This window comes from Monodon monoceros, unplaced genomic scaffold (genome assembly GCF_005190385.1).
Source record: "Monodon monoceros isolate NGI ecotype Baffin Bay Population unplaced genomic scaffold, NGI_Narwhal_1 Super_Scaffold_11, whole genome shotgun sequence".
Lineage (NCBI taxonomy): Eukaryota > Metazoa > Chordata > Mammalia > Artiodactyla > Monodontidae > Monodon > Monodon monoceros.
In genome coordinates, this window is record NW_021703767.1 from 107,910,713 (window position 1) to 107,926,272 (window position 15,560).

General features: G+C 40.2%; 1 protein-coding gene across 1 annotated transcript in view; it reads right to left on the reverse strand.

Moving 5' to 3' along the window:
* Positions 1 to 1,519: 1,519 nt before the first annotated feature.
* LOC114890338 (vomeronasal type-2 receptor 1-like) overlaps positions 1,520 to 15,560 on the reverse strand; it is a 32,188-nt gene continuing 18,147 nt past the window's right edge. The window contains 4 exon segments of the mRNA XM_029213742.1: positions 1,520 to 2,268; positions 2,271 to 2,559; positions 2,561 to 2,601; positions 4,441 to 4,564. Of these exon segments, the coding sequence (XP_029069575.1) occupies positions 1,520 to 2,268; positions 2,271 to 2,559; positions 2,561 to 2,601; positions 4,441 to 4,564 (1,203 nt within the window).

A 15,560-nucleotide genomic window follows, 5' to 3' on the forward strand; every position in this document is an offset into this window, starting at 1 on the left:
TGGAATGTTATGAGAAATATTTTAATACTTGATAGGTAACTAATTACAAAGAATAAATCAATAATAAAAATTAGACCATCATCCTTTGACAATCACATATTGTTCAACTTATCTGCCATAAGCCAGTTTTTATAACAATGCATGTGTACCAAATCATCAAGTGATATCTTCAGACCACTTTAGATAAAATTTGCATCTTAACATTGTAAGGTTATACCAGTAAACATTAAACAGGCAAGTTCAGTTGATATTTTGTTTTTAATAACATTTATTTTCTCTAGTTTCCCAAACCCATTGCTGATCAGCATTTCTACAAGTTCTGTTTTTCTACACACTTAATTCATATGCACATAAATATATATAGGTCATTTTAAAACTTTCATAGCTGAAAGAAGATTGAAAACATTTTGATAACAGTCCAGTTAACTCTGGATAACCAGAGGGCAAATATTTATCACTTAATTTATCTTGAAAAATCTTTCACTCTAATACTTGCTGTAGGTAAACATTTGCTTTTTTTTGCCAGCTGGATATTCACTATATAATCAACTTAATAACTGCTTTGCTGACACTTAATTCCCTTCATTTTTATTTTTTAAGAAGACTGTTTTGAAACTCAAATACTTTACTACTTACTCTCCAGGAAAATCTGGAGCAGGTAGGCCTTGCCTTCCCTCTGGGAGAAACTTGTCGATTTTCATTATGAATTCAAGAAAGAACTGAGTTTTGTTCACATCTCAGTTCCTTCAATATTCTCTGTATGATGCAGAGTCCTTTGACACAAAAATTCTCTTACCAAATGCTCTGCTCCAAGGGAAGGTTTATGAGCTGTATGTAATTCTTACCTCAGTCAGTGCAAAGCTGTCTATTCTGTAGAGGTATTAACAGGATGTAGAACAAGATGTCTGTTTCGGTCCCCACAAGGTGACTTTGTCTAATGTAAATTTCTAGATCAGACACCCATGATATAGGGGGAAAAAGCATATTCAAGACCCAAATATTTGTATCCACCATGTTAGGTTACTTGTGCCTATTATATTCCCTGCCATGCACTCCTTATACCAAAGTATTATGAAAGGTTTTAATGAAGTGGTTTACAATTTCAATACTAAAGACACAGACGTAGAGAATGGACTTGAGGACACTGGGAGGGGGAAGGGTAAGCTGGGACAAAGTGAGAGAGTGGCATGGACATATATACACTACCAAATGTAAAACAGATAGCTAGTGGGAAGCAGCTGCATAGCACAGGGAAATCAGCTCGGTACTTTGTGACCACCTAGAGGCGTGGGATAGGGAGGGTGGGAGGGAGACGCAAGAGGTAGGAGATATGAGGATATATGTATATGTATAGCTGATTCACTTTGTTATACAGCAGAAACTAGCACACCATTGTAAAGCAACTATACTCCAATAAAGATGTTAAAAAAATAGTAACAGTTATTCAAATTCTTGATAAATGGTATGAGACTTCATATGCCATGCTTTGACTAAACTACCAGAACCCAAATCCTCAGAATTACCCCAGAACATCAGGCAGCTGCTGTGGGAACCACCTGAAAGGGAATGTTGAACCATACCGCCATTGCAGCTCTGAGGGACACATGCAACCCATGACTCTACTCATCTGAACAGTTGACACCTTGGTATTGTTGAGCTCACTGCTCACAGAGGCTGAAGTCAGTTGGATGTTCTTATCTACAGTGGGAACTCTTCCACCAACAATTTCATCCGTGTTCCTCTTTGGCCTCAGCAAAATAATGAAGCACTTGGCAGCAAATATACAACCCAATAAACCATAGCTGGATGCCAAGATTGCAAATATTTCCATGGCCACTTTAAACTTGCCTTTGGTGCTCAAGTAAGCAGGGACAAAAGAGATGCAGACAATAAAAAAGACCAGCATCCCAAAGGTGACGCATTTTCCTTCATAGTAATTATCCAGCAACTGGCGAGCCGCAAGGGTTGTAAGAAAGCACAGCAAGGCCAAGAAGACATCCATCCCAAATATAGAGCACAAAAATTCTACAGAACCTTCATAACATTCCAGAATAATCTTTATATTTTGAGATTCCATGTTCTTGTACACCCTTGGGGGTTCTAATACTAAGTAGGCTGTACATATGCCAATTTCGACTAGAACAGAGATTAGCACAATGATTTTCCAATAAAGAGAGTGAATGGATATAAGTCGGGTTTTGGATTTGGAAATTCTGTAGGCTAAAAACAGTGAAATAGTCTTTCCAAGAATGCAAGACAGGCAAAGTAAAAGCCCAGTGCCAGAGTGACCTGACGGGCCATACAGGACCAGATGTATGGCTTGCCAATGAAGAATATGGAAGACAGCAACGTGATGACAAGAGAAATCTGACTGAGAAAGCTCGGCTCCCGGTCATTGGCAGTCACGAGCGGAGTGTGTCTGTATATCACATACACAACTGTGACTGCCGAAACCACAAATGCCCCAAAGATGGAGAGAATGACAAGAGTGAATCCCAGGACCTCATCATAAGCAAGGAATTCCACCTCTTTCAGCACACACTCGCTCTTTTGTGCATTTGGACCAATAGTCTTCACCACATTGTTCACACTCCCTTTGACCTAATGAACAAAGAACAGAGGACTGACTGCAAAGAAATCCACTTGTCCCCTTCAGCTGCGAATAGCCCAGAGGAGCCAAAAGCCTAATGCAAGACTCACTGAAATTTTCTACAGAGAATATATAATATCTAAAAAAAAAAAAAGCAGTGATAAAATGGTCTTTAGAGTGTGCAGCTAACATTACAGATTGAGAATTGATTTCAATTTTGGAAATTCAGTCTCCCATCTTGGTTTCAGCTCTTCCTGCATGGGCCTTTTTCAGTAAGATGCCTTTTCTTTTTCTTCCAATTATCTTATTGAGAAGGGAGGTGCGTACCCTCATAAGCCCAAGAACAATCCACAAATATATGAGAACATTAAAGCTACTAAGGTGAAACAATTAAGAGTACTGTGACAGGGATACGGTTGATTAAAATACGAGGGTTTTCAATCTTTCATTCAGCTTCTCCTCCACCTACTGAAGAGAATTTTGTCTTTGCCCACTCAGCTTTCCTCTCCTCACCCTCCAGATGCAGATTTGAGAGAAGAGGTAAAGAAAGGTTGAGAATTAGAAGAAAGGAAACAAAAACAACAACCACATTGACTAAGGTTGAAAAAACTTTTGAGGCATTTAGCTGGGCAGAGGCTCTAAAGGAGAATATTGCAACATAAGAAAAAATCTGAGATGAATTTGTGGTAGATTATGAAATGGATCTCTTCACTGTTCTATGAGAGATGCAGGTAAAGACTGGAATTCCCTTTCAATCACGTCTGACTGCTGGATTGGACTCCTCTTGTTGTTTCTGTGCAGAGACTGGGCCACATGGGGTCCAAAGAGTTGTTCAGATTACCTTGTGCTTGTTTTCCATTTGTGGAAAATTTTACATTTTTAAAATCCTCTTTTAACTAAATTGCTATAGAGGGCCTTTTGGCAAGAGACATACAATTTGTTATCTTGAACAGAAGGTAGAGATAAAAATAAACTTGCTGCAACATGCTCCATAGGGCTAAGCATACCAAGCCCAACTAAAATTCTGGTCAAGAACAGCAATTCAACAGGTTGTAGTGAAAAATTCATAGAGCAGTAGATATAGAATTCACTTGTCCTACAGACTTTGAGTAATTATGGTCTTTGCCTTTAGGGATGTACTTCTAAATCTTATATTTCTAAATTAGAGATAATTCTGTAAAACATAGAATTATAATTCACTTATTTACTATTCATTCACATTTTTCCATAACTAATATTTAATCTATTTCAGAAATTGAAATAATTCTAAACACTTTTTTTTTGCGAACCCATGTATTCATATTTCACATATCATTTAAAAAATTTTTTCCCCTCTTAAATTCATGGATGTTGGTCTTTTTCCCAAATGTAGCAGCTTTGGAACTAAAACTGCCCTGGTCCAGGAAGATCCCACATGCCATGGAGCAACTAATCCTGTGCGCCACAACTACTGAGCCTGCGCTCTAGAGCCCGCGAGGCACAACTACTGAGCCCACATGCCACAACTACTGAAGACCGCGCACCTAGAGCCCATACTCCACAACAAGAGAAGCCACCACAATGAGAAGCCTGTGCACCACAATGAAGAGTAGCCCCGCTTGCTGCAACTAGAGAAAGACCACGCATAGCAATGAAGACCCCAAAATAAATAAATACAAATAAATTTATATTAAAAAAAGTAATGTTATAATTTTTTGCACTGCACAGAACATCCAATAGTTTGATGGATTATAATTTTTGTCATAAGTTGTTCACATCTATTTATAAAGAAGGCTCCCAAGGCCCTCTCTGCCCAAACATGTTTAATATCCTTCCATTTTAATACCAGTGAAAAAAATGACCATCTCTACCTGGTTCCCGTGACGCATGCCCATCAACACACAGGATGCAGTCAAAGCAACATATTGGTTCCCCATGACGAATTCCCTTCCCGGTCCCAGGCTGACACAGGTCAGTACACACTGAATGGGGAAGCTAGCAAAGATAAATACAATGCATGTAACAAAGCCCTTTGTCTCTACCTTGCCAGGCTAAGAAAGTTTCCACCTGGATTTCTGTGGAAGTTTTGCAATATCTTGGGAAACCCAGGATAGCTGGGCAAGAATAACAGACAAAGAGAATAATAACATGGAAAGCCTAGAGGAATTTTGCTAAAAGTCCTATACTTGATTCTAGAAATGGGATTCTAGAAAAGTCCTGTGGTTGATTCTAGAAATTATCAAAGCTAATCCCAAACCTAACTCTTTCTAACCTTGAAGACTCAGACCAGGCTCCATGTCCATGGGGCTCTGAGGAGAGGATAATTTGTCAAGTCTGTTTCTCGTTGAGGGGGGATCCCAAGAATCATCTTGAGTGCCTGAGAAAGACTTCTTCTCAGCAAAGTCATCCCAACACAGTCTGAAGATGTGTCATACAGAATCAGTAGAAAATAACAATGAAAGGTCTATTCCATGTGGAAAATTGTATGGCAAAAAGGAAAAGTGGACAAGGCACAGCACTGGAATATTTTCTCACAAAAAGAGCTTAGAAAACCCAGTGGTAAACATAGGTCTCCCTTTACATTCTACATGGTTGTGCACATTGAAACCCACCATGAATGCAATGTTTGTAAATCGGTTTATATCTAAATGTAAATGAGGAGCTTCCTATTTAAAAAGGAGAGAAGCTGTATTTCTCCATTAAGCAGAGATTCATTTTGGAAAGTGAAAAGATTCATTTTGGAAATCAGAATTTTCCTATGTTGAGTTTCCCAAGATAAATCTGAATTAGATAACAATGGAAAATATCAGAAATCTATGAGCTCAGTTATGGTATGTAAGATTACTTAAGTATGTATTGCTAAACACAATAGACAGGCTTCTTAAAAGGGTTGTGTGCGTGTGCATGCGTGCGTGCGTGCGTGCGTGTGTGTGTGTGTGTGTGTATCACCACAGAATGACTGTATTTCCTCTCTCCTGACCCAGTGTTCTGAAAAGGGCTCTCCATATAACTTTCTTTGAAAATCATCACAGTAAGCTGATGTCTTTTTGTTCTGTTTCTCAGTATCCCTTCCCTTCTCAACCCTCATGATCTAGCTTCCAGCCCACTCACCTCACTAAAATGTTTCTTGCCAAGTCTGACAGCTCTTCCTCTAGTACCGTTCTCCTTTCTCTCTCTTGGACATCTGGCACTCTTGATCAACTCCTCCTTGAGATGCAGGTTCCCTTGGCTTCCACTGGGTCCTTTTATTTCTTCTGTTGGTTCTACTTCCTCTACCTACCTTATCACTGTGGGTGTTGTTTGTTTGTTTGTTGTTTTTTTGGCTCTAGTCCTTGATCCTCTGCTTTTATCTCTCAATATAAAGCAGCTCATTCATTCTCTTGTCTTCAACCAGCACCTCTACCTAAGAACATCCAAAGCTTGACTGTAGCACCAACTTTTCCCACCTGACCTCTAATTCCATATCCTAAACTCCCAACATGTCCCTACTCTGAGATTCCACCATCACCTCAAATTCAACATGTCCAAAACTACCCCCATTTACCCTATTCCCCCTCCTGAATTCCCTATTTCTGTCACTGACACCACCAGTCTCACCCATCATCTCCAACCATATCTTCTATTACTTGCCTACACATACCTTCACTCAGGCCCATCTGCTTACCAACCTCCAGATTCAGTTTATTATCATGAGTTAAATCATGCCTTATACCATCTACTAATTGTTGGTGCAGGACACTTCCAAGGCCAGTCCATCAGCAAATCCAGTGGATTTTACTCTTGTCCCCTTCAGTCTATTTGCAACATGGCAGATAGAATAATTCTGTAAACTCTAAGTTGGATCATGACTCTCCTCTGTCAAAACTCTTCCGTGGCTCCCCATTTCACTCAGAGTAAAAGCCAAAGTCCTTCAACAGCCCACAAGGCTCTATGTGATCTGACCCTCTCTCACCCCTCTTACCTTCTCTCACACTACCCTCTCTCTCTCACTCTTTCCAGCCACACTGAACTCTTTCCTGTTCTTCTAAAATGCCAAAAGTACCCCTACCTCAGGCTTTAAAAGTTGCTGTTTCCTCTGCTTGGAATGCTCTCCCCCTAGATAATGCATGGATTCACTGTCTTTTCAGTTTTCGTTCAAATGTCACCCCAGTGAGGCCTTCCCTGACCACACTATGTGAGATTACAACACTCCCGCCAGCACCCTCTATCTCAATCCCTGCTATTTTTCTCTCCCTAACATTATCATCCATTAAAATACTATATAACTTATTTATTTATCTTGTATATTGCCTGTCTCTTCCCACTGAAATGTTAGTCCCATTAGGCAGGGATTTGTTCTGTTTTGTACATTAACACATCCCCAGCTCCTAGAACAGTGTCTAGCACATATAATATTGTGTTCAATAAATATCTGTTCAATTAATTAATGATTAGATTTTAAGTGCTGCAAGGGCAGTGGTCTTTTTGCAGTGCTTAACACAGAGGTCGACTCATAGCACATGCTTAGTGAATTTGTACTGAATTACATTTGAACCAATTTCATTATACAAATATAACCTTGGGAATACCCTAGTGGTCCAGTAGTTAGGACTCTGAACGTTCACTGAGGATGGCACGGGTTCAATCCCTGGTCAGGGAACTAAAATCCCACAAGCCGCACAGCATGGCCGGGGGGAAAAAATAAAATAAAATTTATTTAAAAAAACAAAAATAACCCTAATTTTAATAAAGATGAGAAAAATAAAATTACTATGCTCTAATGAAACATTATTAAAATAGAAATCTACTAGTACATTTTACTACTTTTCTATCAATTTTTAGTAGAATGAGCATTCTATGAACTTTGCTTATACAAGCAATAGCATCTTCTCTTGTTTCATGCAAAACATTATACTGAGCACCTGCTCTATGGCTAGCACCAGGAATACAAAAGGGAAGAGTCTCAGGCCCCATTCAGGGAGAGGGCTCTGGGCCACAGAACGTGGTTTATATGCTAGGCCTAGGGCAGCTCTGTCTTTCTGCAATGATGGAAGTGTTATATATCTGTATTGTCCAGTATGGTAGCCCCTAGCCACACGTGGCGGTTGAGTACTTGGAATGTAGCTAATGTGACTAAGGAAGCAAATTTTTTATTTTAGTTAATTTTAATTTTAAAAGCTACATGTGGCTAGGGACAACTGTATTGGACAGAGCAGCTCTAAGCCAAAGAAATAAAATGCAGAAGAACTATGGCCCCTACAGTGGCAAACACTAAGTTTTGATTTTTATCCTGCCAAAATGTATTCAAGAGCTGCTTAGGGTCGGGTTAAGAAAGGGAGGAACTAGCGTGTATGCATGTATGTATGTGTGTATGTATCTATGAGTATACATGGGTCTGTATATGTTTATTGATACCCATGGAAAACCAAGGACTAAAAAAAGAGATAAAAAGGTTCCCTTGCTATCTGGCACAGCATAGGAGCTTGGAAATCTTAATTTTCTTGTATTCTTATGTCCTTTCCCAGTATGATTCAGAAGACTATTTGGGGATCTCAGATCCCAGGTCAAAAGGGCCACACAAGAAGAGGGAAGATACATGAATAAGAAACAAGATGAGGAAAGACATCCTCCCCCAAAAAATGTCTTGAAGAAGCAAAGAAAAACTGCTGGCTGTCCTGACACCCACTTATAGCTCTCTCTCACTCCTGCTGCTTCCTCCAGAAGATTCACATGGAAGATTAAATTGCCAATGTTCTTCCACCACCCTATCGGTTTACTGTAACACTACTGATAAACACTAAACTGGAATATCAAAAGCCCTACAGTTCTTCTCTCCTAGAACTAATATTTCATTAAGGGTAAAAAGTTCAGCAGTCTGGTAAGTGATGAGGTTTCCCCAGTGCTTCTCTAGGTGTTATCTTTACATTGTGTAACCAGGGCACCCTGTCTCTAGCTTCTCTTCTAAAATGTTCAGACCTGCAGTTCTGCAGAGCAAAGCCCACCTGTTGCTATAGGAAGTGGAGGAATTAAAATTGTAATAATAATGAATAATGAATAATAATTCGGTATTAATAACAGTAATAACGAAAATAACAGCTTTTTATCTGGAGTAAGTACTTTACAACCAAATCTTCAAACCTCATATCCACTGCTTTCCAGAACGATTTTGAAAACAATTTTTTTAAAGAATTTTGAAAGTTATGAAACTCACCCTTTTCTCCTATAATTTCTCAATAAAGGATTTTTTGAATGATATATTAAAACTTATTGACATGTCTATGCACCCATATGTGTATATATATATATATATATATACTATATTGGAAGCTAATGTTCCTTACATCAAGTTATATTATGAACTTGTAAATCCTACTTCGCATTCTTTGACCCTGGGAATAAATAAGAAAAAAATAAGGAAGAAGAAATAAAGTTCCTCCAGAACTATGGTCAGAGAGGGAAGGGAAGGACTTCTGGGTTGTCCCAGGGTAATGGTAACTACTAAACTGTGAATCTTTCCACACAGTCTCTGAAAAACACCATACAGATTTAAAAGAAAAAAAGAGTAAATAAAACCACACAGGACCACAACTTCAGCATCATAAAGAGCCTGAAAATATTATAAATTTCAAAGTAATTATAACTAGATAAATAGCCATTAAATTCCAGCAAGGCCACCTCTATAGCTCCCTCCTCATCCCTAGGTGTATGGGAAATGATGGAACTCTGGGGAAACTGTGCAGAAAAGAGTAAGGGGGAGCAGACAAGCTAAGGTTATTGGAGAGTAGACAAAACATTCTTAGAAAGAAAATGTCAGGCTATAGGGCAAGGTCTTGAAGGTGGGACTCAAAGCGATGGTTTCACCCCTGCAGTGAGACCAGAAAGTATACAGAGGGAGAAGTGATAGAAAGGGTAAAAAGTAAGAAAGGAAAATTAAGAACTCCATAGAAACAAGAGTGAACCATAAAATCAAAAGACAAGATAAGCCTTCCCTTTCCACACAAAAGTCATCTCTTAAATAAATTGCTCTGCACTCTACTAACAGAAGAAGGCAGTCTTGAAATAGAGACTTGTGATCCACCTAAAACCCACATCCTTGTCCATAGAAACAACTAAAGATAGAATTGTGCCTCCATATAAGTTTACTACAGGAGGAAAACAAAAAATGAAAATCGAAAAATTCCAGCAGAAGAGGATGTGGAGAAAAGGGAACCCTCCTACACTGTTGGTGGGAATGTAAATTGATACAGCCACTATGGAGAACAGTATGGAGGTTCCTGAAATAACTAAAAATAGAATTACCATATGATTCAGCAATCCCACTACTGGGCATATACCCAGAGAAAACCATAATTCAAAAAGGCCCATGCACCCCAATGTTCATTGCAGCTCTATTTGCAATAGCCAGCAAATGGAAGCAACCTAAAAGTCCATTGACAGATGAATAGATAAAGAAGATGTGGGGAAGATGGCGGAAGAGTAAGACACGGAGATCACCTTCCTCCCCACAGATACACCAGAAATACATCTACACGTGGAACAACTCCTACAGAACACCTACTGAACGCTGGCAGAAGACCTCAGACCTCCCAAAAGGCAAGAAACTCCCCACGTATCTGGGTAGGGCAAAAGAAAAAAGAATAAACAGAGACAAAAGGATAGGGACGGTACCTGCACCAGCGGGAGGGAGCTGTGAAGGATAAGAGGTTTCCACACACTAGGAAGCCCCTTCGCGGGCGGAGACTCTGGGTGGTGGAGGGGGAAAGCTTCGGAGCCGCGGGCGAGAGCACAGCAACAGGGGTGCGGAGGGCAAAGCGGAGAGATTCCCGCACAGAGGATCGGTGGCGACCGGCACTCACCAGCCCGAGAGGCTTGTCTGCTCACCCGCCGGGGCGGGCGGGGCTGGGAGCTGAGGCTCGGGCTTCGGTCGGAGCGGAGGGAGAGGACTGGGGTTGGCGGCGTGAACACAGCCTGCAGGGGGTTAGTGCGCCACGGCTAGGCGGGAGGGAGTCTGGGGAGAAGTCTGGACCTGCCGAAGAGGCAAGAGACTTTTTCTTCCCTCTTTGTTTCCTGGTGCGAGAGGAGAGGGGATTAAGAACGCTGCTTTAAGGAGCTCCAGAGACGGGCACGAGCCGCGGCAAAAAGCGTGGACCCCAGAGACGCGCATGAGAAGCTAAGGCTGCTGCTGCCGCCACCAAGAAGCCTGTGTGCGAGCACAGGTCACTGTCCACACCCCCGTTCCGGGGAGCCTGTGCAGCCCGCCACTGCCAGGGTCCCGGGATACAGGGACGACTCCCCCGGGAGAACATACAGTGCGCCTCAGGCTGGTGCAACGTCACGCCGGCCTCTGCCGCCGCAAGCTCGCCCAGCACTCCGTGCCCCTCCCTCCCCCCGGCCTGAGTGAGCCAGAGGCGCCGAATCACCTGCTCCTTTAACCCCATCCTGTCTGAGCGAAGTACAGACGCCCTCCGGCCACCTACACGCAGAGGAGGGGCCAAATCCAAAGCTGAGCCCCTGGGAGCTGTGAGAACAAAGAAGAGAAAGGGAAATCTCTCCCAGCAGCCTCAGAAACAGCAGATAAAAGCTCCACAATCAACCTGATGTACCCTGCATCTGTGGAATACATGAATAGACAACGAATCATCCCAAATTGAGGCGGTGGACTTTGAGAGCAAGATTTATGATTTCTTCCCCTTTTCCTCTTTTTGTGAGTGTGTATGTGTATGCTTCTGTGTGAGATTTTGTCAGTATAGCTTTGCTTCCACCATTTGTCGTAGGGTTCTATCCATCCGTTTTTTTGTTTGTTTTGTTTTTTCTCTTAATTATTTTTTATTTTAATAACTATTATATTTTATCTTACTTTATTTTATTTTACTTTATCTTCTTTCTTTCTTTTTTTTGTTCCTTCCCTCCTTCCTTCCTCCCTCCCTCCCTCCCACCTTTCTTTCTTTCTTTCTTTCTACTTCTACTACTTCTTTCTTTCTACTTTTTCTCCCTTTTATTCTGAGCCGTGTGGATGAAAGGCTCTTGGTGCTGCAGCCAGGAGTCAGTGCTGTGCCTCTGAGGTGGGAGAGCCAACTTCAGAACACTGGTCCACAAGAGACCTCCCAGCTCCACATGATATCAAAAGGTGAAAATCTCCCAGAGATCTCCATCTCAACACCAGCACCCAGCTTCACTCAACGACCAGCAAGCTACAGTGCTGAACATCCTAAGCCAAACAACTGGCAAGACAGGAACACAACCCCACCCATTAGCGGAGAGGCTGCCTAAAATTATAATAAGTCCACAGACACCCCAAAACACACCACCAGACGTGGACCTGCCCACCAGAAAGGCAAGATACAGCCTCATCCACCAGAACACAGGCACTAGTCCCCTCCACCAGGAAGCCTACATAACCCACTGAACCAACCTTAGCCACTGGGGACAGACACCAAAAACAACGGGAACTATGAACCCGCAGCCTGCAAAAAGGAGACCCCAAACACAGTAAGAGAAGCAAAATGAGAAGACAGAAAAACGCACAGCAGATGAAGGAGCAAGATAAAAACCCACCAGACCTAATAAATGAAGAGGAAATAGGCAGTCTACCTGAAAAAGAATTCAGAATAATGATAGCAAACATGATCCAAAATCTTGGAAACAGAATAGACAAAATGCAAGAAACATTTAACAAGGACCTAGAAGAACTAAAGATGAAACAAACAACGAAAAACAACACAATAAATGAAATGAAAAATACTCTAGATGGGATCAATAGCAGAATAACTGAGGCAGAAGAACAGATAAGTGACCTGGAAGATAAAATAGTGGAAATAACTACTGCAGAGCAGAATAAAGAAAAAAGAATGAAAAGAACTGAGGACAGTCTCAGAGACCTCTGGGACAACATTAAATGCACCAACATTCGAATTATAGGAGTTCCAGAAGAAGAAGAGAGAAAGAAAGGGACTGAGAAAATATTTCAAGAGATTATAGTTGAAAACTTCCCTAATACGGGAAAGGAAGTAGTTAATCAAGTCCAGGAAGCACGGAGAGTCCCATACAGGATAAATCCAAGGAGAAACACACAAAGACATATATTAATCAAACTGTCAAAGGTTAAATACAAAGAAAACATATTAAAAGCAGCAAGGGAAAAACAACAAATAACACACAAGGGAATCCCTTTAAGGTTAACAGCTGATCTTTCAGCAGAAACTCTGCAAGCCAGAAGGGAGTGGCAGGACATATTTAAAGTGATGAAGGAGAAAAACCTGCAACCAAGATTACTCTACCCAGCAAGGATCTCATTCAGATTTGATGGACAAATTAAAACCTTTACAGACAAGCAAAAGCTGAGAGAGTTGAGCACCACCAAACCAGCTCTACAACAACTGCTAAAGGAACTTCTCTAGGCAAGAAACACAAGAGAAGGAAAAGACCTACAATAACGAACCCAAAACAATTAAGAAAATGGGAATAGGAACATACATATCGATAATTACCTTAAATGCAAATGCACTAAATGCTCCCACCAAAAGACACAGATTGGCTGAATGGATACAAAAACAAGGCCCATATATTTGCTGTCTACATGAGACCCACTTCAGACCTAGAGACAAATACAGACTGAAAGTAAGGGGATAGAAAAGGATATTTCATGCAAATGGAAACCAAAAGAAAGCTGGAGTAGCAATTCTCATATCAGACAAAATAGACTTTAAAATAAGGACTATCAGAAGAGACAAAGAAGGACACTACATAATGATCAAGGGATCAATCCAAGAAGAAGATATAACAATTGTAAATATTTATGCACCCAACATAGGAGCACCTCAATACATAAGGCAAATACTAACAGCCATAAAAGGGGAAATCGACAGTAACACATTCATAATAGGGGACTTTTAACACCCCACTTTCACCAATGGACAGATCATCCAAAATGAAAATAAATAAGGAAACACAAGCTTTAAATGATACATTAAACAGATGGACTTAATTGATATTTATAGGACATTCCATCCAAAAACAACAGAATACACATTTTTCTCAAGTGCTCATGGAACATTCTTCAGGATAGATCATATCTTGGGTCACAAATCAAGCCCTGGTAAATTTAAGAAAATTGAAACTGTATCAAGTGTCTTTTCCGACCACAGCACTATGAGACTAGATATCAATTACAGGAAAAGATCTGTAAAAAATACAAACACGTGGAGGCTAAACAATACACTACTTAATAACGAAGTGATCACTGAAGAAATCAAAGAGGAAATCAAAAAATACCCAGAAACAAATGACAGTGGAGACACGACGACCCAAAATCTATGGGATGCAGCAAAAGCAGTTCTAAGAGGGAAGTTTATAGCAATGCAATCCTACCTTAAGAAACAGGAAACATCTCGAATAAACAACCTAACCTTGCACCTAAATCAATTAGAGAAAGAAGAACAAAAAAACCCCAAAGTTGGCAGAAGGAAAGAAATCATAAAAATCAGATCAGAAATAAATGAAAAAGAAATGAAGGAAATGATAGTAAAGATCAATAAAACTAAAAGGTGGTTATTTGAGAAGATAAACAAAATTGATAAACCATTAGCCAGACTCATCAAGAAAAAAAGGGAGAAGACTCAAATCAATAGAATTAGAAATGAAAGAGGAGAAGTAACAACTGACACTGCAGAAATACAGTAGATCATGAGAGATTACTACAAGCAACTATATGCCAATAAAATGGACAACCTGGAAGAAATGGACACATTCTTAGAAAGGCACAACCTTCCGAGACTGAACCAGGAAGAAATAGGAAATATGAACAGACCAATCACAAGCACTGCAATTGAAACTGTGATTAAAAATCTTCCAACAAACAAAAGCTCAGGACCAGATGGCTTCACAGGCGAATTCTATCAAACATTTAGAGAAGAGCTAACACCTATCCTTCTCAAACTCTTCCAATATATAGCAGAGGGAGGAACACTCCCAAACTCATTCTACGAGGCCACCATCACCCTGATACCAAAACCAGACAAAGATGTCACAAAGAAAGAAAACTACAGGCCAATATCACTGAAGAACATAGATGCAAAAATCCTCAACAAAATACTAGCAAACAGAATCCAACAGCACATTAAATGGATCATACACCATGATCAAGTGGGGTTTATTCCAGGAATGCAAGGATTCTTCAATATACACAAATCAATCAACGTGATACACCATATTAACAAATTGAAGGAGAAAAACCATATGATCATCTCAATAGATGCAGAGAAAGCTTTCGACAAAATCAAACACCCATGTATGATAAAAACCCTGCAGAAAATAGGCATAGAGGGAACTTTCCCCAACATAATAAAGGCCATATATGACAAACCCACAGCCAACATCGTCCTCAATGGTGAAAAACTGAAAGCATTTCCACTAAGATCAGGAACAAGACAAGGTTGACCACTCTCACCGCTCTTATTCAACATAGTTTTGGAAGTTTTAGCCCCAGCAATCAGAGAAGAAAAGGAAATAAAAGGAATCCAAATCAGAAAAGAAGAAGTAAAGCTGTCACTGTTTGCAGATGACATGATACTATACATAGAGAATCCTAAAGATGCTACCAGAAAACTACTAGGGCTAATCAGTGAATTTGGTAAAGTAGCAGGATACAAAATTAATGCACATAAATCTCTGGCATTCCAATACACTAATGATGAAAAATCTGAAAGTGAAATCAAGAAAACACTCCCATTTACCATTGCAACAAAAAGAATAAAATATCTAGGAATAAACCTACCTAAGGAGACAAAAGACCTGTATGCAGAAAATTATAAGACACTGATGAAAGAAATTAAAGATGATACAAATAGATGGAGAGATATACCATGTTCTTGGATTGGAAGAATCAACATTGTGAAAATGACTTTACTACCCAAAGCAATCTACAGATTCAATGCAATCCCTATCAAACTACCACTGGCATTTTTCACAGAACTAGAACAAAAAATTTCACAATTTGTATGGAAACACAAAAGAC